This window comes from Hyperoodon ampullatus (genome assembly GCF_949752795.1).
Source record: "Hyperoodon ampullatus genome assembly, chromosome: 15".
Taxonomy (NCBI): Eukaryota; Metazoa; Chordata; class Mammalia; order Artiodactyla; family Ziphiidae; genus Hyperoodon; species Hyperoodon ampullatus.
The window spans coordinates 70,808,840-70,832,094 of NC_136928.1; the positions used below are offsets into that span (position 1 = coordinate 70,808,840).

The 23,255-nt window shown below is 52.9% G+C and overlaps 1 protein-coding gene across 1 annotated transcript in view; it reads right to left on the reverse strand.

The window, feature by feature from the left end:
* The window catches only part of KLHL29 (kelch like family member 29), a gene marked incomplete at its 3' end in the record, with an annotated part of 307,756 nt that overhangs the window by 128,264 nt on the left and 156,237 nt on the right, over nt 1-23,255 (reverse strand). Inside the window, exon 3 of the mRNA XM_079720794.1 lies at nt 11,536-11,868. Coding sequence (XP_079576920.1) covers nt 11,536-11,820 — 285 coding nt within the window. The 5' untranslated portion in view covers nt 11,821-11,868. The remainder of the gene's footprint in view (nt 1-11,535; nt 11,869-23,255) is intronic.

Consider the following 23,255-nt stretch of genomic DNA (forward strand, 5'->3'; position numbering starts at 1 on the left):
TGATTGTGGGTAAGTCACCTGGTCTTTCTCATTCTAAGCGGTGGTTGTCATAACGACCTCAGAGGGCTATGATGAGGATTTAAAAAGTTAATGTTGGGCTTCCCTGGTGGCACAGTGGTTGAGAGTCCGCCTGCTGATGCAGGGGACACGGGTTCGTGCCCCGGTCCGGGAAGATCCCATATGCCGCGGAGCGGCTGGGCCCATGAGCCATGGGCGCTGAGCCTGCGCGTCCGGAGCCTGTGCTCCACAACGGGAGAGGCCACAACAGTGAAAGGCCCGCATACCACAAAAAAAAGTTAATGTTGAGCAGTGCCTTGAACAAAGTAATGACTACACAAGCACCTTAAATGAAATAAACAAATGCGAAGGCTACAGAGAATTACAGGCAAATGGGAGAAAAATCCCAAGGAGATACTAACAGTTGAGAGATAATGTTGTGATCCCATGACTCCAGATGTTTTGGGAGAGATGGGAAGAGGCTCAGGACCTAGGGCAAAGGTCTCGATGTGGAAAATCTGTGCTGCCAGTGTGGCTTTGGTAGCTGCACACAGGTCCCGAGAGTGAGCCCATGAGGGCTTCAATCTGGCTCACATGCAGGCTCCATCTTCATCCTCATCATAGGCATCCACAGAAATTACTCTTTTTTGAAGACTCATCGACCACGTAGATAGGTGTAGGTAAAGATGACGTCAAAGGCATTCATCCTCCCTACCCCAACAGTAGGTGCTAAATACATGAATAAATATTCATATGCATAAATTCATTCATTCTGTCCTCAAACACTTACTGAGAAACTTTATATGCTTGGTATCACATGTGCCTTATTGCTATGGAGTTCACACCCTCGAAGGAGACATATTAATAAATGGATAAGTACCATATATTATAGTTATTTACAGGGACATAAAGAAATGTGTCACGGGGGCTTCCCTGGTGGCGCAGTGGTTGAGAGTCCGCCTGCCGATGCAGGGGACACGGGTTCGTGCCCCGGTCCGGGAGGATCCCACATGCCGTGGAGCGGCTGGGCCCGTGAGCCATGGCCACTGAGCCTGCGCGTCCGGAGCCTGTGCTCCGCAACGGGAGAGGCCACAACAGTGAGAGGCCCGTGCACCGCGAAAAAAAAAAAAAAAAAAAAAGAAATGTGTCATGGGAGAAAAAGAAACAATAGCATTTTTTTTCACCACAGAGGTGTTAACATTTAGGGTGTCGGTTGTAGGATGAGCAGGAATATTTCTGGGCAGGCAAGAGAGGGAATGAAAATTCTGGTAAGAGGAAGTAGCAAGTGCAGAGGTCCTGGGGTATGAGAGCACCTCTCATGTTTGGGGATTGTGGCTGAAGTGGGTGATAGAGGCGAAGCCCTCAAATGACCCGTGGCTCAGGCACTCCAGTGTGTTGGTGGATTTCCCTTGGACAGAAACATGGTCCCGTGAAGTGTGAGGGTCATAAGCTACGCCCTGGAGTTGGCATTCAGGGAAGCAATAGAGAGCAGAATCCTTGTACACTGCAGTGAGCTGAAATAAACGAATAATAGGTAGACGGTGCTCACAAAGGCTGCTGCAGCCATTTTTAGCAAGTCAGTGTGCCAGGCGAGGTCTGGGAGATGGAAGAAGGCATCCAGCTTGGGAGCTGTCTATGCAGTGGAGGCAGTTTTAAAAATCATTTCTTTAAATACAACCAGTAAATGCATTACCTCAGGTAACAGAAGCCCAGAGGAAGGTAGGGGTGTAGCATTAGGGCTCCATTTCCATATTTCTGGAATTCTCTTGTTTTTTCTATTCCTTGTGTGTTGGCTTCATCCTGAGGCTCGTAGCATGATGATTATAGCAGTTCAAGGCATCATGTCCAGACATGACAGTGTCCAGAGGAAGAAGGATTTCTTCTTTCTTGTGACTCTTCCTTAGCAGCAAGAAAACCTTTCCCAAAGCCCCCAGATAGGATTATCCTCATGTTCCACTGGCCAGAATTGAGGACCCTTCCTAAACCAATGATGGGGAAGGGGAAGGGGATTATCATGCCTGTTTTTTTTTTTTTTAACATCTTTATTGGAGTATAATTGCTTTACAATTGTGTGTTAGTTTCTGCTTTATAACAAAGTGAATCAGCTATACATATACATATGTCCCCATATCTCCTCCCTCTTGCGTCTTCCTTCCACCCTCCCTATCCCACCCCTCTAGGTGGTCACAGAGCACCGAGCTGATCTCCCTGTGCTATGCGGCTGCTTCCCACTAGCTATCGATTTTACATTTGGTAGTGTATATATGTCCATGCCACTCTCTCACTTTGTCACAGCTTACCCTTCACCCTCCCTGTGTCCTCAAGTCCATTCTCTACATCTCCACGCCTGGGTTTGAATCATCATAATCCCAGTGGGGACTAGGGCTCACTTCCCCTAAGCTTGGGAGGTGATGGACACCTGAACAGAACTGAGGCTGGGTAGACAGCCAGCAACGCCCAGGACAGACCTCGAAGGTTGCTTTGTCAAGCCTGGAGTGGTTCTCCAGCTTCTGCACGCCCCCAGTGAGGGCTACCTGACTCACTTGCAGGCTTGGCCATTCTACTTCCCTATTCCTACCTCCTATCCCCTAGCCTGATGGCTTTAGGGCCACTTCTCACTTGGTGAAGGAATTCTTTAAGGTGTAGGTCAAGAGTCTGGATCATATTCAATGCCAGTCTGGCGCCGAGTTGAGCAGGGCAAGAAGCTCTATACTTGCTGGCAGCCCAGGGAGGGGCCATGGGGAAACTCTTGTGACCTTCCAGGAGCAAGAGAGGACAGCAAGCTTGATTGAGCTGCCTGGGCCTCCAGAGCAGGTCTGGCAAGAAAAGGCTCATGTAGTGACAGAAGAGTGTTTTTCTTAAGGGACCATGGCAGGCATCAGCCGGCAGTTTAAGTCAAGAGAGGGACGTGCTGAATACTGGCCTTCTGTGATCGGAGTGGGCACCTTGCTTCTTTCCCAGCTCCCAGGACTCCTGTCATGGTGCCAGAGGGTCCAAAGTATTCACCCGTCTTCTCCATGAAGCATCAGGAGAGGAGAGACTGGGAAGGCAGGACCCCTACCCTGATCAAAAGGAAGGGCATGTGGAAGCCGTCTCTGAATGCATATTGAGGCTCTGCTGAGTTCTCACGGCTATCTATTTGCCAGAGGAAAATGAGGTTTCCTGCCTACGGGTTCTAAAGATGCAGATTCCCAATGCAAATGAATACGCCTGGACCAGTGGACATGGCAGCAGAGCTGCACAGAGAGTTCTCCTAAGCCTTCATTTTAGGGCAGCGAATGCGGTGTTGAAACATCGATAATCTGCTACTTTCCAACAGTGTAGCTCTGCAGGGACTCCACCAGGACTCTTCTCAGTGGCATGATGTTTTGGGAGGACTAAAGCCAGTGTGGCCGCCTGTGTCATGACAGTGAATAAAACAGGGATAGGGTCTGTCTGGGTTTGGAGGAAATTCTCTCTGAAATGAAACTAAATCTGTAGATGCTGATGGTGAACAAATGATACCGAGGGGCATTCAACTCTCCTTTTTATGTTTGTTTCCCTGAGTTATTTTTAGTATTACAGACAGTTTCCAGTTAAAAATGGGTTGGGCTCTGAAAGTTCATTTGTAATTTGGCTGTTTAGATTTTGGAACATACTTTCCCTATAAAAAAACAATGCTATAAACGGTGATGAGATTCCCAGGCTAGTTCTCCAAAGCCTATTTAACCCATAATGTAGCTGAAATACTGTCCTTCTGCAATGAAAAAAAACTGTTTAATTGCAACATGAGTAATTAAATGAAACAGCGAAAACCATTAAAACTGAATAAGTAGATTTATGTTCATCTTGAATGATGCTGTTTGCAGAAAACCTAATTTAATTTAAGAAGAGGTCTTTCCAAGGGCTTTTTGGGGAATGGCACGGGATTTATCATCTTAAGGAGAAAGAGCCAGGACTCTGTCTGATCTGCAGCTACTGAATATTTGCATCCTATAACTGGCTCCCTTTCTTGATTTTAGGCTCATCAGAAAGTCTTCCGGTCTAAATTTCTTTTCTTGTGTGGATTCTCACAGGGAGAGTGTCACTGCGCAAAGTCCATGAAAGTGGTCTCCTTGGGGTGGATTTTTGATTCTGAATCAGTAGGTTAGCATCTGTCCTTGTGAATGTCCCGGGAACAGCAGTGTCCCAGTCCCACCAACTCTGGGGCAGTGACGGGATCAAGCGTTGGAGCCTTTAGGACTAAGGTCCAAGTCCTGGCTAGTATCCTACAAGGTTCCCTGGGGGCCAGCTGCACTGCCTTCTCCCCAGCAACACAATCCTCGCCAGGTGTCTCCTTTCAGACCTCCCTAGGCAGCTCTTGGTGTGCATGGCATGTGTGTCATCCAGGTGTGTATAAGTCACAACTGTCCCCTGTTGAATCTGTCTACCAGGCCATGTAGATTGATTGACTGATCAGATTGATCCTATTCCTTCTGTTTGACGCATGCGAGCTTTGGCCAGAAGCTAGAGGGTGAATAACTGTGTTTAAACAAGTGTGCTGGCATCACTGGGGGGCATATGGCAAAAATGAATATGGAAGCACTTGTGCATATGGAAGCACAAGAGCTTCCCATCCTTGCATGCCTGCCCCTTTGCACCGTGGTGTAGCACCTTCTAGCCAGAGGCAGGGTTTTTTGTTTTGCCCACTCCTTGAATCTGGCTTGGGCATGTGACTGCTTTGGCCAATAGGATTTTAGCAAATGTGCCTCAAGCAGAGGCTAGAAAGGCACTTGTGCACCAAGCCTTGCCCTCTTGCTGCTCCCGGAGGCCTGAGACCCTCATGCGAACACGCCTGCGACAGCTGTGTGGAGGATGACAGCCCACACAAAGAACGGAGACATCTTGGCTGACAGTCCACTAAGCACAGATGTGCGAGTGAGGCCACCCTAGATCATCCACCAGCCACTAGCCACAGTTCAACTGACCACAGACAAAGGAGAGAGCCCAGCAGGGATCAGCTGAGCCCGCCCAGCCCAGAACTGGCAACCAGCCCACAGAACTGGGATGGTTTTAAGCCACTAAATTTTGGGGTGCTTGTTATGCAGCAAAAGCTAACTTATATACCCTACTGGCTCCAGTCAAGCACATCTTTTCACAACCTTCCTTTGGAATTCACAGCTACCTTTCATCCAGACTATGGCTCATCCCTTACAAACATGAGAATTTATATAATCTTCTCCCCTTTTTTTTGCCCCCTTAATCAGAAATCTAAGAAATCAAGCCACTCACGTTTACCCTCCCCAAACTGTAGGCTTTGACATGGATGCTTGGTCAATCATGACATTTTTCAATTTTGCATATACTTTGTGACCAATGGATGGGTTTTAAGTCAATGAAGATACAACCCAAACTGTGGCTGCCACTTACAGTGCAGGTCAAACCCATTAGCTGGGGCTTCCCTGGTGGCTCAGCGGTTGAGAGTCCGCCTGCTGATGCAGGGGACATGGGTTCGTGCCCCAGTCCGGGAAGATCCCACATGCCGCGGAGCGGCTGGGCCCGTGAGCCATGGGCGCTGAGCCTGCGCGTACGGAGCCTGTGCTCCGCAACGGGAGAGGCCACAACAGTGAGAGGCCCGCGTACCGCAAAAAAAAAAAAAAAAAAAAGCCCATTAGCTGGGTATGAACATGCACAAGTTGTCTTATGATGCATTATCAGTGCCTGATAATGTATCACACGGGAGATCACAAATTCTCATTCATGGGGCAAGAAAGAGCCTTCTAGAGAGAAGCACGCACAGTCTGGAAATGCGCTACAAAAGGGGCTTGAGTGATTTTCCCAACTGAGCCCACTCAGTAGCCTTTGGTTTTCAATGTGAATACAAGAGGAAAGAGAGGTCTGCTTCTCACTTTGTGCAAAAGCCGCCTTTATCCATTCTTGGACCCCCCAGAATCACAGGAGAGGGGGGACCCCACTGCATGGGGCCTTGTGGTCACTCACATGATTCTCCATAGAAACTCCAGATCATCTCCCCCAAGAGGAACAATTCTCCAAAGAATTTAGGATGCACGAGGAAGACGTTGTCTCCAGGGTCGTTGCTATGATGACAGACATTCCCCTTGAAAGCCCCAAATGCCCATAAATGTCAAAAATCTGGGTGTTTGGTGCTCTGAGGATGGAGCCTGCAGATTCCATGGCCCCTTTCGGTTTTCCCTGGGCCTGTGACACGGGCTAAGTTTCTCTCTTCCCGGCTCAGATTTATTGTCTTCCCGGCCCAGATTTATTTTTTTATTTTTTTTATTTATTTATTTTTTTTGTGGTACGCGGGCCTCTCACTGCTGTGGCCTCTCCCGTTGCGGAGCACAGGCTCCGGACGCGCAGGCTCAGCGGCCATGGCTCACGGGCCCAGCCGCTCCGCGGCATGTGGGATCCTCCCAGACCGGGGCACGAACCCGTGTCCCCTGCATCGGCAGGCGGACTCTCAACCACTGCGCCACCAGGGAAGCCCCAGATTTATTTTCAAGGGCTTAGCTTCGGGGAACGATGGGAATGTTTCAGCTCCCATCAGGGAATGAGTGCTCCTGACCACAAGGAGAAAAAGCCCCCAATACATTTCACAGACATCAGCGAGGATTCTGCAAAGTCCATTCTTTCAAGAACAAAATTGCATTTTATGAAGCCGTCCCTTTTCTGTTTCATCTGTCAAGCAGGTTTGCTGAGAATAATTTAAATTTCATGCAGCAGCAACTGCAGGGCAGTGGTGCTTCCTTTCCATCCCATAAACAGGCCTGGCTGCCGAGTCTCATTTCTGCTTCTCAGCAGCACCCTCCCCCTGGAGCCATGACTGCCTGGAGCCCAGAGTGCCGGGGTCGGGGGTGGGGGTGGGAACATCCAATGAGCTTCCCTTTAGCCTACTGGCTCCACCCAACAGGTGGACTGGTCTCCCCCAAATGTATGGATATTTGTTCGGACCCAGTCTCTGATTTACCTTTTTAAAATTAACTTTTATTGAGTGTTGAACAAGTGAGGTACTGTTCTATGCTTTTCTACACATATTAATGTAACCAATCCTCACAACATTTCCATGAGAAACATACTATTATCATTCCCATCTTATAGACAAAGAAACTGAGGTTTAGAGACTTACTCAGCTCCTACATGGCAGAGGTAAGATTCAAACCCAGTTCTGTTTGACTCAAGGGCTTGAAGCTCTCACCAGCTGTGCCATGTTGAATCGACATAATCTTTGGCCTAAATTTTTCTGTGTATAACACAAGATGTATATATATATATATATATATATATATATATATATATATATATATATACCCATTTTCTTGCCAAAATTTAGCGTTTGCTGCCAGCTAGGTGGATGAGAGGATGGGAAAAGTTACTATAACAATGCTGCAGTATTGGTTACCATGGTGAATGCACTATGCCAGGCAGCCTGGGGTGGAGAAAGGAGCCAGTCCAGGCTGGTTCTTTCTCACTCTCTGGGTGACCTCTGCAAGTCTTTCTTTCTCCAGGTCTCACCTTCTTTTTTTTTTCTTTTTCTTTTTTTAAACATTAGGTTCTGTTTTCTTTCTTTTTAAAAATTAATTAATTAATTAATTAATTAGTTTTATTTTTGGCTGTGTTGGGTCTTCATTGCTGCATGCAGGCTTTCTCTAGTTGCAGCGAGTGGGGGCTACTCTTCGTTGCGGTGCGTGGGCTTCTCATTGCAGTGGCTTCTCTTGTTGCGGAGCATGGGATCTAGGCGCGTGGGCTTCAGTAGTTGTGGCACGTGGGCTCAGGAGTTGTGGCTCACGGGCTCTAGAGCACAGACTCAGTAGCTGTGGCGCATGGGCTTAGTTGCCCCGCAGCACGTGGGAATCTTCCTGGACCAGGGCTCGAACCCGTGTCCCCTGCCTTGGCAGGCGGATTCTTAACCACTGTGCCACCAGGGAAGTCCCAAGTCTTACTCTTCTGATCTACAGAATAGAGGGGCTGGGTGGCATGGTTATTCTACTCCTCCTGGGCTCTGGGAATTTGTGTCCTAGAGGATCAAGAGCTGATCTAGGCCTCAGGGAAGCAGTTTATTGGTCTGAGCAATGACAGAGTGTGTGGTGTGTGTGTGTGTGTGTGTGTGTGTGTGCGCGCGCGCGCGCGCATGTGTATGGGTGCATCTGGCCAGGCCCTCCTCATGGCTCATTAGCCCAGGAGTCTGTGCTCGTCCAATTGGCCTTTTGGCCTTTCATCTAAAACATGCAAGATATCCTCAGGCCCCGGAAAAAGGAAGAAGCCAAAAGATCAACTCAGGCCTGAAGGCAGCAGTGACAGAAAGACTTGTCATCACTTGCCTCACTAGCTGCTGGGAGCAGAGCCAGCCCCCCGCCCTGGAGACGCCCGCAGCCCCCAGAGCATGTGACACTCAGCCTGCCCCACGCCCAGCCTACTGGGGATGCTAAGGCCTGACAGTGTTGACACTTGTTACCTTGTTGCGGACCTTTCCCTGAGTCCTCACGGGTGGCTCGGGCTCACATGGGACACTAGACTCTTCAATGGGGAAGCCAGGCCAGTACATTCAAGCAGCCTTTACTACACGCGGGGCAGCAGGAACACACAAAAGGGAACACACATCCCTGCTCCTGGCTTCCATGCAGCTCGCTGTCTCCCCCAGTCTTCCACCAGAGGGGGGCCTTGGCCCTGTGTAGATACTGGGCTTTCTAGGAGGAAAGGGCCCAAGGCTGACAAAGGCTTTAACACACCTCCCCTCCGTCATCTATCACCAGGTGGTGCTGACTCAGTTTCAGTTTGAGGCCCACTAGATGCCCTCTTCCCTCCAGCCCATCTTGCTGCCGTGTCACCTTGGTCATGTCACGAGGTCAACTTGAGGCCTAACCACTCACAAACCCAATTCCTCTCCCTGCCTGCTTGGGGCCTAGCTCCTGTTTCTTATCTGAAGACTTACGTTTTCCTCTTGGTGAGGCCAGCAATGATCACCTTTCCTTACAGGGACATGGCCTTGTCCCATAGGCCTCCTCTGGGTGACTGTGACAATGGTGACGACGATAGCACCTCTATAGGACTTACTGTTTGCCGGGCTTGGCTCTGTTCTGAGCACTTTACATGAGTTTTAACTCACACAATCCTCACAACAGCTCTGACGGCTGGTACTACCACCTACTCCCGTGTTACACAAGTGAGGCCCAGAGAGGTTCGGTAAGTCATCCAGGGTCACTCAGCAAGCACGAGATAGAATGGAATTCAAATCTAGGCAGTCTGGCTCCAAAGTCTGTCTTTATCCACTCCATGAAGCTGCCTCTGTCCACAACCTCAATGGGAGTGACATTCTCAAGTCATTTGTCCAGGCCACAGATTCATTATATTCTGGCCCGTAAGCTCCCTGAGGAGCCTGCCCTTGGCTGCTCAAAAGACGCAACTTGTTGACCAGGGAAACCGCAGATACCTCCATCTGGCCTGCCTGTTGCTTGATGTGGTCCTCGTGTAGGGTTAGACAAATAGGCTGGGGACAGGCATCTGGGGGGTCGGCAGCTAGGCCAGAAGGGAAGAAAGGCACCACGGCCCAAGGTCAACCACGGTGCCCTGGATGGAAGACACTGCTGCCTGCGGCCCTCCCTGCCCCCACACACCCAGTTCTCCTGAGCACCCCGAAGAATCCAGGGCGCAATCAGGCACCTCTGCTTGACGGGACAAGCCCCTGCAGGTGTGAAACTGGGCTGGAGGTGGCTATGCGGGCAGGTGTGCTGAGGAGCTGGCTGTCCTCACAGGCATGAACTTTCAGCCCCTGTCCCCTCCCAGCCGCTCAGCTCAGTCCTTGCCCAGCTGTTGTTTTCTGTCTGACGCTGGGTTCCTTTCCTCCCATGTGCTGTGGTTTGGAGCCCAGCCAGTTAGAGAGGATGACTATTGAGCTGCTTGGGAGCAAAGCAGGAGCTGCGTGGGCAGGGCGGGCCCTCGCCGAGAGGCCTCGCCACTTCCCTCGCTTGGCAGGGCCCAAACCCCTGAGGCACAGCCTGACGCCGTCCCTAAAAAGGCCTCCATCCTTGAGAGGGCAGAAACCATCAAGTGGGCTCCCAGGTCCAGCTCCTCTCTCTCCACCTGGAGCCCCCAGCAGTCAGCTCAGAGGCTGCCATCCTCCAGATGGCCAACAGCTGGCCTAGCTGAGCGGCTGCCAGATGTGGCCAGCGGGGCAGCCGGCCGGGTCCACTGGGCAGAGGTCAACGCCTCGGAGCAGTGCTGGGGGCTGGCGCCTGGGAAGGAGTGTGTTTGGCTGGTCGGGGGTATCAGGCCCAAATCACCCTCCATCTCCTCTCCCCTTCCCTCCCCACCTCAGTGGGGCGGCGTTTCCATAACAGGAAAATAAAATCAATGAGGCACTGCAGAGGATGTCAGCGCACTCCGAGCTGGCCTCCAATAGCTCCATTGTCTCGGCCTCCGCCGGGAGCACTCGCAGTTATTAATGGGAAGCGGGGCTGAAAGGGAGTTTTGAAAATCGCCGAGACAAAGGCGCGGCACACCTGGAGCACGACTTTCCAATACCACGGCCGCCTCACAATGGCTGGGGCCGGGGCTCCCCGACCTTTAACTTCTCCCGCAACTTTTATGAAAGCAGAAAAGAAAAGACTAGACAAACACACACACACACACACACACACACGCGCGCGCGCACACGCACGCTGGCCCTGAGATGCTGAGATCGCCCCTAGGAGGCGGCTCTGAATGGCTGGCAGAGGCAAAGTGGCCTGCAGAGCCCCTGCCGGCCCGGGAGACAGGACGGCAATGAAAGGGTTTCCTGCCACCGCCTGGGTCCCCCTGTCCCTTCAGGGGCTCTGAGCGACGTGAGGGGGCCCAGCTCGTCCGGAAGCTAAGCAGGAGCCTTGGCGACATTTTCATTTTGATATCGCGGTTGGTAAAACAAACTGCTTTCTGCTGTCGTTCCCCGGGCTGTAGCCGCCTCCAGAAGAGGGGGAATGACCTGGAACTAACACCCCTGAGGCCTGGGTCCCCGAGGAGGGCCCACCTTGGACCTGCTCCCACAGACTCGGTGTGCCTCCATATACTCAACTGCAAGGCGGGTGACAAAGGTACTGATGTCATGGGGTTGTCTGAGGCTTGGAGGAGACAGTGATGTGAGTATTCTCAGTACTAACACTGGTTAATAAGTAGCAGATTTATGACCATTTAGAACCGACTGCTGCTCAGGATCTTCTTCCAAACCCAAGTAACCGGTGCCCCAGGGGGCTTGCCTGGTTTACAGGCACCTAGTTAGGAAACCTGTATTGCCAACCGGGAGTTTCATGGTCATTTCACTGGTTAAATACCCTTCATCAACATGGCAGAGGACAACGCGGGGCCTCAGCCACCTGCTCGTCTTCCCATGTTAGTCACAGAGAGAGGCTTCATGGAAAATAAAACCACGCGCACTTTAACTTAAATAGGTGCCCGGCGCAGCTCCAGGGCTGCCCACACTCTGGAGCAGGCAGCGTCCAGGGAACGGGCTGCGGAGCTGTCCCAGGGCTGTGGGGGAAGCAGGCTCCTCTGCCCGGCTGCTGCTCACAGCGGACGCCAGGCAGGTCTTACCTTGGTGGTGACGGCAGAGGCAGAGCTGGCCACGAGGCTGGGGATGGCCTCGCTGCTGCCGGTGGTGCAGGGCGCAGGGGCCGTGGCGGGTGTGGGCAGCCGGGAGGGCACCCCGGGTAGCGGCAGGAGGCCGGGTCGGGCGCTGAGGCTGCTGGCTGTGCCGCCACCGGCCCCGGTGGTGGCACTGCAGATGCTGGTGGTCCCATGAGTCCCGTTGGCACTCCACTCGCGGCGATCCCAGCCCACCCGGTAATCTCTTTCGAAGCGGCTGTGGTGCCGGGACATCTCGGTGGGCCGCGGCTGCTCCTCACGTGGAAACAGAGGCCGGACCTGCTGGCACAGAGTGGAGAGGAGGGAGATTTAGACCAACGGCAGCCCTGCCAGGACCCGAGGAGGACAGCACTGGCTTTCAGCATCCATTAAGCGCCTTCTCTATGCGCAAAGAAAGGGCTCTCAAGCGTTAGCTCATTCCATATTCACAGCAAGCCCACAAAGCATGGATCATTAGCCCCATCACAGACGAGGAATAAATGACTTGTCCGGGATCACATGGCGAAAGTATAGTCAACGAGATTTGAACCCAGTCACAGTTTAAAGTAATCCTTTCTGGTCTGGAGCATCACGTTGCCCTGGACGATGCATATATGCGCCTTCTAATGATGACTTGGGATTTTATCCCTCCATCCCCACTGGGAAAACAAGATCCCGTGGACCCCCCAGGCTGCGTTTTCCTCAACCCTATGATGGGGTGAGAGTCTACAGTCTACAGTCTACGTCTGTAGACTCACTTTGTGGTGAACAAGGCCCTTGACATAGATCTCATTTGATCCTTGGAGTGGCCTGTGACGTGGCAGGGTCGTCCCCACTTTATGCACCAGGCAACTCATTCAGAATAAGTGATTCCCTCGAGGTCAGAAAACTAGAAGATGAGAAAGTGGCCAGGATCTCCAGCCTCCAGACCGTGGCTCAGTATACGACTCAAGTCTGAGAAGGTGTTAAGCCTCCGGGACTTGAGAGTTTTCTTTCATAACCTACAAACCCGTTGCTGGCACCAGAGCCCCCCGTGCTCCCCGGCCTCTGTCAACCAGACCATCTCCCACACAACTTTCCCGAATATCCGAACATTAGGCCCTCAGTGTTGTCATGGAGACCTAGACACACCAGATACTCCGAGGGCCTCCTGCATCATCGGGGATCATATTTTGCTCAGCATGACAGTGACTTGCCTGGCTCCCTGCCAGCCACCCTCAGTCAGGAAGGATGTAAACATACAGGAGAGGCTGTCTCAGTTGGAGAGGCCTCAGCGAGGCAGAGGGGAGAACATAGGCAGTGCCGGGGCACCGATGAGGGTGAGTGTGGGGTCTGCCTGCACATCACATCCCCAGCCCTGCCCCGGCTCAAGCACAAGGGGTGTGGTCATCTATGACTCTTTTCCTCTCTCCACCCACTTCCTGTCCGGGGTGTGAACTCCTGGAGGTCAGGGACAGGACAGCTCCTGGATCACTTTCCTATTGCACCAGTCCAGCTCAGCCTGGGGACTCCGGAATTGTTGGCTAGTAAACTGACCAGTTTATTTTTAAAATTTCTGTTAAGCCTGATCCTAGTCTGGTCTTGGCACGTCCAGAACTAGTGGCCAACTTCTAGCGCCACAGAGCCAGAGCCAGGGTCAGTCCAACCCGGGTTGTGGCTGGTGGGGCCCTGGCAGCCATTGTCCCTTCCCTCGGCACTGTCCCCTCTTGCTGGGCACACGACCCCGAGGCCTGGGCTCAGCCTGCAGGCCTACCTGAAGCAGAGCTGACCGTAACCTCTTAAGTTGGATGGTGGGTTCACTGTTTATTTCATCACTATGCTTCACAGCTTACACAATGCCACAAAAATTGTTTTTTCATCTATTCAATATTAGTATCATAAAAATAAAAATAAATATCCCTTTGATCACCCTCACAAACTTTTCTGAGCCAGGTTCTCGGGAGAGATGTCTACACTTGGCTCTGGTCACCTTCCCTCCTCCAGGTCACACTGCAACCTGCTCCCATGTGGCTCTCGCTCTGGCCACTCCGTGGGGGGTTGTTCTCATCGAGGTCAAGAAGGACCTGCTCGTTCCATTCAATGGGACATTGGTGGCCGTGTCTTCCTTGAACCCCCCTCCACTTGGAGTGGTTGATGTCCTTCTGGAAAGCTCCTCTCTGCGGTTTCTGTGACATCGTGCTCTCTCACTTTTTTCCTTCCTCTGCTACTCCTTCTCGGTCTGCATCGCAGGCTCCTCTTTCTCAGCGCTTCCTGCATGGCCCCTACTCCCTCCCCTTTGCTCACCCATCACGCTCTCCCTGGATGACCCCATTCAGCTCTCACCTCTTTACTGATGACTCCCAAGGCCACGTTTCCAGCTCCCTCCCTCTCCTTGCACCATGCCCACCATCCTACTGCCTGAAGGTACCTAAACCTTGTAGTCCCTAAATAAACTCATTGTTCTTTGCCCAAACACGCATTCTCAGGAATTTCCTCTCTCTGAGAAAGCCGCGTGTCCCCATGTCCATCCCCATATTTCACAGCGGGGTCTTTGCGTCTGTTGCTCTAGTTGTTTTTCAGATCTGCCCCCCTCCATCTGCACATCCATCCCAAATCGTGTCTCCCACATGGATTATCCCATCGGTCCTCTGCCCCCAGCTGCACCCTTCTTGTCCATCCTCCACCAACTGCCCTTATGGCTTTTTTTTTTTTTAACATCTTTATTGGAGTATAATTGCTTTACAATGGTGTGTTAGTTTCTGCTTTATAACAAAGTGAATCAGTTATACATATACATATGTCCCCGTATCACATGCGTCTCCCTCCCTCCCATCCTCCCTATCCCACCCCTCTAGGTGGTCACAAAGCACCGAGCTGATCTCCCTGTGCTGTGCGGCTGCTTCCCACTAGCTAGCTATTTTGCATTTGGTAGTGTATATATGTCCATGCCACTCTCTCTTTGTCCCAGCTAACCCTTGCCCTTATGGCTTTTTAAAGCACAGGTCTGGTCACCATCTTCTCCTCTCCTGCTTTAAACCCTATCCTTCAGAATACAATCCAGACTCCTCAGGGTGGCCCAGAGGACACTTGAGGATCTGGGTTGCCTCACTTTTCTAGCATCACTGTTCACTCTTCCCACCCCAGAGGCGATGCCCGGCCATTCCAAACGCTGTACAGTTTCTGAGGGCATCGCACCCTCTCTCACCTCGGGGACAAGTCCCCCCGGCTCCTCTGCCAGAACTGGCTTCCCCCTCCCCCTGGTTAAGTCCTGTGTGTCAGTTATGACCCAACTCAGGCACTGACTCTCCTCAGAGGTTGCACTGACCTTCACCCCCGCCCCAGGTCAAGTGAGAGGCGCTCCTTTGTCCCCCTGAACATCTGTACCCACCATCATCCCAGCATCCATGGATGGCTGTTGTGCATTTACTACCTTGAGAGTAAACTCCAGGCTTATTGTCTCTGTAATCTTAGCACCTAGCAGACTCTGGCATAGAAGGGTGTTCACGAAATGTTTGCTGAATGAACAAACACGTGTTTATTCCTTCTTAATTGCTCAATGTTTCAGGAAGGGACAAACACATTTGTGTAAAGGGAGAACCTCAGACACAAACACCTTGAGTCTTCCAGCTGGAAATTCTGCGTAGGCGCTGGAGTTAGGAAATGTCCTACCTTTCTAGGAAATCAGAACTGGAGTCTCTAAGGACAGCTCTGAAAGGAGAATCTACGTGTCCAGGGTCAGCTGGACCACAGAGCTTAGACTCTGGTCTCCTGAGATTCACCTGCCTAGGCAGGGCTCTGGTTAATTACCAGTCCCCCCAGGGGTGCCTGCTTCCCTAGGCTGGATCCTAAGTGGGGCAGAGATGATGCTCAAAGTTCAAAACACTGTGTCCTCTTTCTGCTCACCCAGAAGACCCGTCCAGCCTCCCTTGTAGTTGGGTTGGGATCATGCATCTGAATTCAGGCAGACAGAATAAGTGGGGAGGGGCCCTTTAAAAACATCCTGTATGATCCTGTGGTTCTCTCTGCTTGCCGTGGCAACCTAAGAGGCCACACCTCCCAGCTGGTGCAGCGATCTGACAGGAGAGGGTTGTTCCCTCAGCGCTGGACTTGGCATGATTGGGACATAAATCTTTATCGTGTTAAGGCACTGAGATTGGCAGTTTGTTACCTAAAAGTCTAGTCTAGCCTGGCTGATACACGAAATCAGCCCCTACATTCCTACAAAACAACACAACCTCACATATTGTCAAGGAACCATCTCCTTCCAGCTGGTGAGGATGGAGATGAGGAGGGCTGGCATTCAGGTGGCCAGCAACCCTGCGCCCCTGAGACGCGCCCACAGGTGGCAGAGTGTGCTTGGGATCAGGTCAAAGGGGCCTCCTTGGCTCCAAGGACACCACTGATGCCTATCATACCTCTCAGCTCGCTGCCTTGGGCTGGGCCGCCTGCTGGACCCCATGGTGGTTCCCTCTTCCTCACAGCCCCGGTGTGCGGCAGGAAAGCTGGCCCAGCAGCTGCACCTCCAGGGATCCCCACCCCGCTGCTCAGCCCTTCAAGTCTCCTGAAAACGCTGGAGAGGAGATGGAAACTCAGGCAGCTGGAGGCCACACAATCTGGTCTCAGCCTCATTAAGTGTATCCAAAATAAAGGTCAACTATTTGCATGGCAGGTTTGGGTTCAACTTCATCCCTCAGTTTAATTTCCCCTTTCAAATGGAACGAAAGGAGAGTGCTGCCCGGTGTACTCTGGTGAGACGGCAGAGTGCCAGCACCAGAGGTGGCCGTGTCAGTACTTCCTGCTGGGCTGTGGCCCCTGTGCCCACACGTGCATCCCGGGCAGTGGGGGGAGAGGCATCAGGAAGTGCTTCCTGGGGCGGGAGGAGGCCCCCAGCACACGAGGCATCTCAGACGAGACTGGTCAAGCAATTACAGACAAAACATGTAGAAATGCTTCCTTGTCATGGCGTGTACCTGGTAGGCGGCCTACGAACTGGCAGAGCCTGGCTCAGGGCCCGGCACTGAGAGAGGAGGGTGTCTGGCTGCAGCCATTCCCGAGCATGTGGGGCTGTTTACCGGGAACCAGGGCTCACACCTGGGTGGGGTTAGTGTGTGGCCCGCACCTCTTCAATTCCATGCACATGTGTGAAGAAAGAGCTCTAGGGTCTAGAAAATCCTATATTCGTGGGTGGAGGCAGGTCAGGCCGAGGTCCAGGGTACAGATGTTTCGGGGCAGGTCCTGGGTTAAATCTGAAAAGTCGCCCAGAGGTGGGAGTTTTGCGTGTGAGACTTGGCTCTGGCCTCTGGGATCCTGAGTGGCAAAACTGTTTCTCCACCCCAGAAATGCAGCAGGGCCACACTAACCAGCTCCAGGGAGAATCACGACCGTCAAGCCCAACTACCTCAAAGCTGAGATGATCCCTTGGAAGCGTTACAGAGGCCACCCTGGTGTGCCCGGTAGCATCTCCGTGCCCCATGAGGAAGGCCTTCTTTGTCCAGGGCTCCTCTCCAGGAGAGAGTGGAGGGTCTGTTCTGGCCGCCTCCAATCCTGGGGGATGAGGTGCCAGCTCCCATGACGGCTCACCTGCTCACCAGAAAGGGTGTGTGCTCCCCTGGGAGGGGCCTTGCCCTGGGACCTCCACACACAAGCTTCACCCTTGGGCTTCCCTTCCATCCGGAGTGAATGGAAGTTGGAAGTCGGCTTCCCTGCCTACTGGGCACTAGGGACAATTCCTCAATGTGGCCAGCACCACTAGAGCACCAGGTGTGTAGGGACATAGGAGGGACCACCCGGTCCCCAGGCTCTTTCGATTCCCTTGGAGGAGTCGGCCGGGTTGCTAACTGGGATGAAAACCAAATGACAAAACTGCCCCAGCCCCTGACTTCCAGCTCCTGCCCCAAACCTCCGCCCACTGCCTGTCCCTGGAACCCTTATCTCCCTGCCTCTCTCCTTCTCTGTGCTCCTGATGCCCAGATAGAAAGCATGTCCGGGGCCTCCACTGTGCACCCATCCTCCCTTGTCTTAGTTTTGCTGCAGCTGCTGAAAAGGAGTAATTCCACCTGTCTGGAATTTGATCCAAAGTATTAGGTGTTGTTTATTTTATTTTTACATTTTCTATGCTGTGGTTAGGTTACCTCTATAACGATAGAAAAGTTAATGTCTCTACTTCGGAGCTGTACAAGAAATAGTCTGGTACTATGGAGCCTACCTTATGCGTCCTTCCCCGCTGGGAAATATGGGCTCCACCCCAATCGGTGCCCGGTTTAAGGTCCAGTTCAGACTCTGGAAAACATGCATAGAGCTGAACGCTTCCATGCTCCATGCTCCTGTCTGACCCCGAGAGCTGGGCAGGCCCCTGGTGTCCGGCGCCTCTCTGGCCCTGTGCACAGGCTGGCCATCGAGCTGTTGCGTTCCGAGGCCTCTCTGCAAAGGGGCCCACACTCCTTGTTCTGTTCGGGGAAGCCATACCTAACTATCTGCCTGAGTGCAAGTGCTGGGCCTGGCCCCTCTGCTCTGCCAGCCCAGCCCTCAGTGACCACTCCAGGACTCAACCCGGGGCCCCTGGGCAGTGGAAAGAGAGCCGGGTAGAGAGTCAAGAGGGTTAAGTTTGACCCCCAGCACCACCCCTTACTAGCCCCAGGAACTCGGGGATGCTGCAGGTTATTCATCTGGAAAGCGGGGATGGACAGCGCTACCTGCCCCCAGGGCCTCTGTGAGGACCAAACTGTAAATCCTGTGGGCCCTCTGCACACGGGGAAAAGCCCTGTCACTGGGTAATGAGCAGGTCTGAGTTACAGGGCAGAAAAGGATAGGCCTGCAACTCCAAGGCCAACAGCAGCCTGGCAAGTTTCTGGGATGAGGACAAAGGAGGCTGTGAACTACGAAGCTGTGTGGGTCTGTGTCTCACAGACTCCCCGAGGCCCCCTGTGCTGGGGGGGCGGCCAGGACCTTGCAGGGTGCTCCGTCACCTGGGGCCACTGGGAGACAACACACTGGGGTGGAAGGCAGGTCATCCTCAGCTGAACATCTGTGACCTAGGGGATCTCCTACTGCAAACCCTACAGCCTGCTTTGATGGATGGGCTTCTGCCTGAAGCTCAGGGGTGCCATGCTGGACCCAAGTCCAGGGCCCGAGGATGGCCTGGAGGAGGGCAACCAGCGGACACCAGGCTCAGCCCTGCTGCCCGGGCTGTATCTCTGTAATTCAGTCTCATGTACACTTGCTGGATACCAGGTCAGCATCCTGCCCCACAGACTTGCCTGAACATGAATAATGCATGAATAAATAATTAAGTACTGTGACTGTCACAGTCCTTTCCTTTGTATTGTCCATGTGGGGCTGGGGCCCAGGGGCCACTGGCCGGGAGCCCATGACACTCCTGAGGCCCCATGCTCGAGGACCAGCATGCTGTGCAGCCCTGAACTCTCTGCAGGACGCGCTCCGCGCCCCCACTATTGACATGCCCCGTGTGCACACGCTGTGCCGGGGATCACAGGTGACCAATGACCCTTCCCTCCTTCCTATCATTAAGGCACGCGGAGGAGTGGGCACTGGCTGTAAGGACCTGAAGGCGTGATTAATCCACAGGCCAGTGGGGAGCCCACACTGCCTCCAGACAGGGGGCTGAGGGATGAGCCACGGCCTGTCCGGCCCCGTAGGAAAACGTGTGATTGCCTCATCTGGGGGAGACACACTGCCCAGTTGGCTGGAACAGTCGGTGTCCATCTTTCTTATTTTTGTTTCCCTCTCTGCATCTTTTAGCCTTTCTTCTGGAGCAAGATAATCAACAGCAGCCAGAACACCGTCTTGGCAAATGCAATACAAAGGAATTCTACAGGTGCTTCTGGAGAAGCCGGCTTGGCCCTGACTTGGCACAGGTGTCAGCAGGAGCTGGGGGCACCCCTCGGAAATGCCTCCCAGCTTCCTGGGGCTGCCTCGGCTCCCACCAACCCCCGTCCCCACCGAGACCCCACTGACTTAGACGACTTGATTCTGGCTGAGGCTCGGGGGTGGGCCTGCTCCAGCCCCTCGTCCTCTGACCAGCCCTCTCTTCTCTGAGCTCCAGCCAACGACCCACGATGGGCTGGCACGTTCCACCACCCAAGTGAATGTCACTCCTCAAGGGTGTGCTCCCTAAAGACAGGACCCCCCTCTGTTTTCTCCATGGAGCTGACCAGGCACAGGCTGGGCACCCGGCCACAGGGCACAGGCTGGGCACCCGGGCACGGGACACAGGAAATGCTCCCAGATCAAAGTGGCAAGCCCTTTCCAGCTCGGAACACACTCTGAGGCAAGAGAGGTGCCCAGGGTGAAAAAAGCAAGGAGGCCACCCTCTCAGGTCTGGCCCTGAAAGCACGGCCTCCTTACCGATTTCCTCATCTGTCTTATCCAGTCCAGTTCCTGCTCCTGGGGGGAGGTATTCCTCAGCGGGCAGCAGGTGTTCAGCACCTCCAAGTGGATATAAAATGTTCGGGTAGTGGGGGCCACGTGTAGGTGCCAGACTGGACCCAGGGCCCTGTTTCAAATCCTTTGGGCCAGCTCAGAAGCCAAGGAAGCTCTGGAACAGTCACAGGCTGACACCAGCCTCTTCCTGTTCTCAGCCAGAGGAGTGACCTAGGTGTGGTTTTATTGTTAGCACCTTTCCTTAAATACCAAGGCCCCAGTGAACTGAGCACAGCCATTACTGTCATATTTCACCCCTGCTCTGAAAGGGCCTTTCCCTTCCACCTGCTTTGGGCATCCAGGAGGGACTACTGTCCTCCTGTGAATACCACCCGCCCCCGCCCCCCGTCCAGCCGTCACTGGTCACTCACTCAGCAGGGTAAGTGTGAAGGTTTCCCAGTCCAGGTGCCAGGCTGCGGTGGCTCATCCCAGCCCCGCTGCTTAGCTGCTGGCAGTTTCCGCCAAGACCTGCTGCAGCTCCAGGGTCTGGACCCAACCAAGCAGCTTCTACCAGGCCCGCCAGGCTGGGGGGAGAAGGGAGTCAGGGATGTGATAGCCCAGATTAGAAACCAGGGCAGTGACACCTGACCTCCGCTTCCCTTCCCCACGGGGCATCAATCTCTGTTACAGAGGGCTTGAGGGTGTCATCTTTACCTTTAAAGGAAGACAGGGAACCTGCTTCCTCCACCACCAGCTAAACCTGCGTGTATTTCCTAGGTCTTGGCTCATCCAAAGCTTTGGGGGAGACACAAGCCAGCAGACCCCAGACCAGTGAATGGACTGGCTCGGGGAGGGCAGTGAGGGAGCCCCTGCATTAAAGGTCCAGTGGTGGTCACGGCAACAACAGCATGACCTTGCAGGGCGACAGTGCTTACCCTTCACAAGGGTCTTCAAAAGCACCACATCATTTCCTTCTCACAACATCCCAATGGTGTAGGCAGGGATGTGTTGACACTGGCTTTTATAAGTGGGGGAGATGAAGAGGAGAGGATGAAGACGAGATAGTGGCCTAAGCACCCCCTGACCAAGTGCAGTCTGTGGATCTGCAGCATTGGCACACCTGGGGGCTTGTTAGACTGCAGAATCCCAGGCCCAGCCTCAGCACTACTGAGCTGAAATCTGCGGTTTTCACAAGATCCCCTGGGAGGACCTGAATGCAGGTAGAGCCTGAGACACACCAGCCTAAGATCCGCCCATTAGCAGGGCCAGAGTTGGCCCTAGGACCCCGGCACTCTGACGCTCCTACAGTGCTCGCCCCTGCACTGTGGTCCTCGGAAGGCCCCGGCGGGCAGAGGTATTTTGGAGAAAATCCACATTCCATAATCACAGGGCTTAATACATGACCTAAAAAAGACAAATGTCTCAAAATGCTTTTCTGATGATAGGTTTCCAGAAAAATGCCACCAATTCCTTTTCTGGGCCCAATTTCTAACGCAAAAAGCAATCTCCCTGCCTCGGAAAGGTGGTATCCAGTGCCTGTGTTAGAGGAACAATATTAAAAGCCCAAGCCTCCCACTGCTGTCCCTTTCCGTGTGCACCTTTACTTTGAGACGTTCTGGCTGTGGGTTTTGACGCAGTAATTTTTTTTTTTCCAGAAAGGCACACAGCATTCAGAGCCTTTTCTCATGGGACTAACTGACTAGGCATTTGTGCTATTGCTACTGGTGTAAATCATTATAATGGTGATAATGAAAAATAAAAAAGATATTGGAAATGACAGTTGGCAGCATAATATCAGCATAAACTGAGGGAAGAAGGGAGGTGTGTATAAATTAGGGGCTCGTAAACATCAGGATCGATGAGGCAGCTCTGGCGGGTGGGTATGGTTCGATGGCACAGAGGACAATTATCCAGAGTTACCATGACGAGGAACCATCTTTGCTCCTTCTGACTCCCTGTTCTCGGTGGCTTCACAGAGAATGGAAACACTAGAGCCTGGAGCCTGCTTTCCCACGGTCCTGCAAACACACGGTTGCAGAATTGGGAGCTAGACTTTGCAGTTACTTCCCTTCTCCAAGCAGGCCTCCTGCTGTCTCACAGGCTGCCTCTGGCACGCCTGATTATTCCGAATCTTGCAGAATTGACTAATTCAACAAGATGCCTCTTCACAGCAAATGCTGTTCATCAGTGACCCAAGCTGATGGATGAATCCTACTCGGTGCCTGGAGCCAGACCTAGCAGCAAGAGTTGCGAAGAAGAAAGACGAATACTCGCTCTCTATTTGGCTGCCAGAAATGCTCTTGCAATTTGCTCTCTTCTAGACAAGGGTCTATTCAAAAGTCTATTTGGAAACATTAGGGAACGGCCGTCACATGGCTGGCAGATCATACTGCCTGTGACAGGATATTATCTTCCTTGGGAGAGACTCCACGGCTTTTTTTATCTCACTGGGTAAGTAGTGTCTGGGCTGATGGCTGCAGAATTGCCCCAAGGGCTGGGGACATTAAAATCCCTGTCCGGAGTGAATGCAGAACCAACAGCCACTTCAGCAGCGAGATTTGTGGCACCTTCACCAGCGCTGGCGTGAGCACGCTGCTCCCTCTTCTCCATCTCTGGGGGCTCCTGCTTGCCCAGAACCCCTTCCTGGGAAATTAAGAGGTAGCCTGGGTTTCCCTGGTGGCACAGTGGTTGAGAGTCCGCCTGACGATGCAGGGGACACGGGTTCGTGCCCCGGTCTGGGAAGATCCCACATGCCGCGGAGCGGCCGGGCCCATGAGCCATGGCCGCTGAGCCTGCGCGTCCGGAGCCTGTGCTCCGCGATGGGAGAGGCCACAACAGTGAGAGGCCCACGTACCGCAAAAAAAAAAAAAAAAAAAAAAAAAGAGGTAGCCTGCTTCCTCTTCTGGGGCTCCACTTTCACGAGTCAGGACTCTGCCCCCTTTTCCCTCCCAAGCAACCCCTTAGGCATATGCTCTTGATTAATACACGTTCTTCCCTTTCCTTGTCAAGTCGTATCCAATTTACTGACCACCTCTTGCCTTCATTATGCCTGGCTCTGTGCAAGATCCTGAAAGCAGGCAAGGAGGCGGCAAGGTTCTGGCTTTCGTGGAAAGTAGCACTGTCAAGAGGAAAGCACACAGTAAGGATACAGAAAAGCATGAGCACCCGTGGGCTCAGGGGAGGGAGTGGTTGGTCTGGGCTGGAGCCCAGGGTAGCTCAGCTTCCTGGAGCTTCATTCATTTCAGAGAACAGACTGTATTTGAGCTAGGACAGTGTGAGGGTGAGCATGTGGGAGAGGAAATAAATGCCAAGGATGGAAGTCTCAGCTTTGC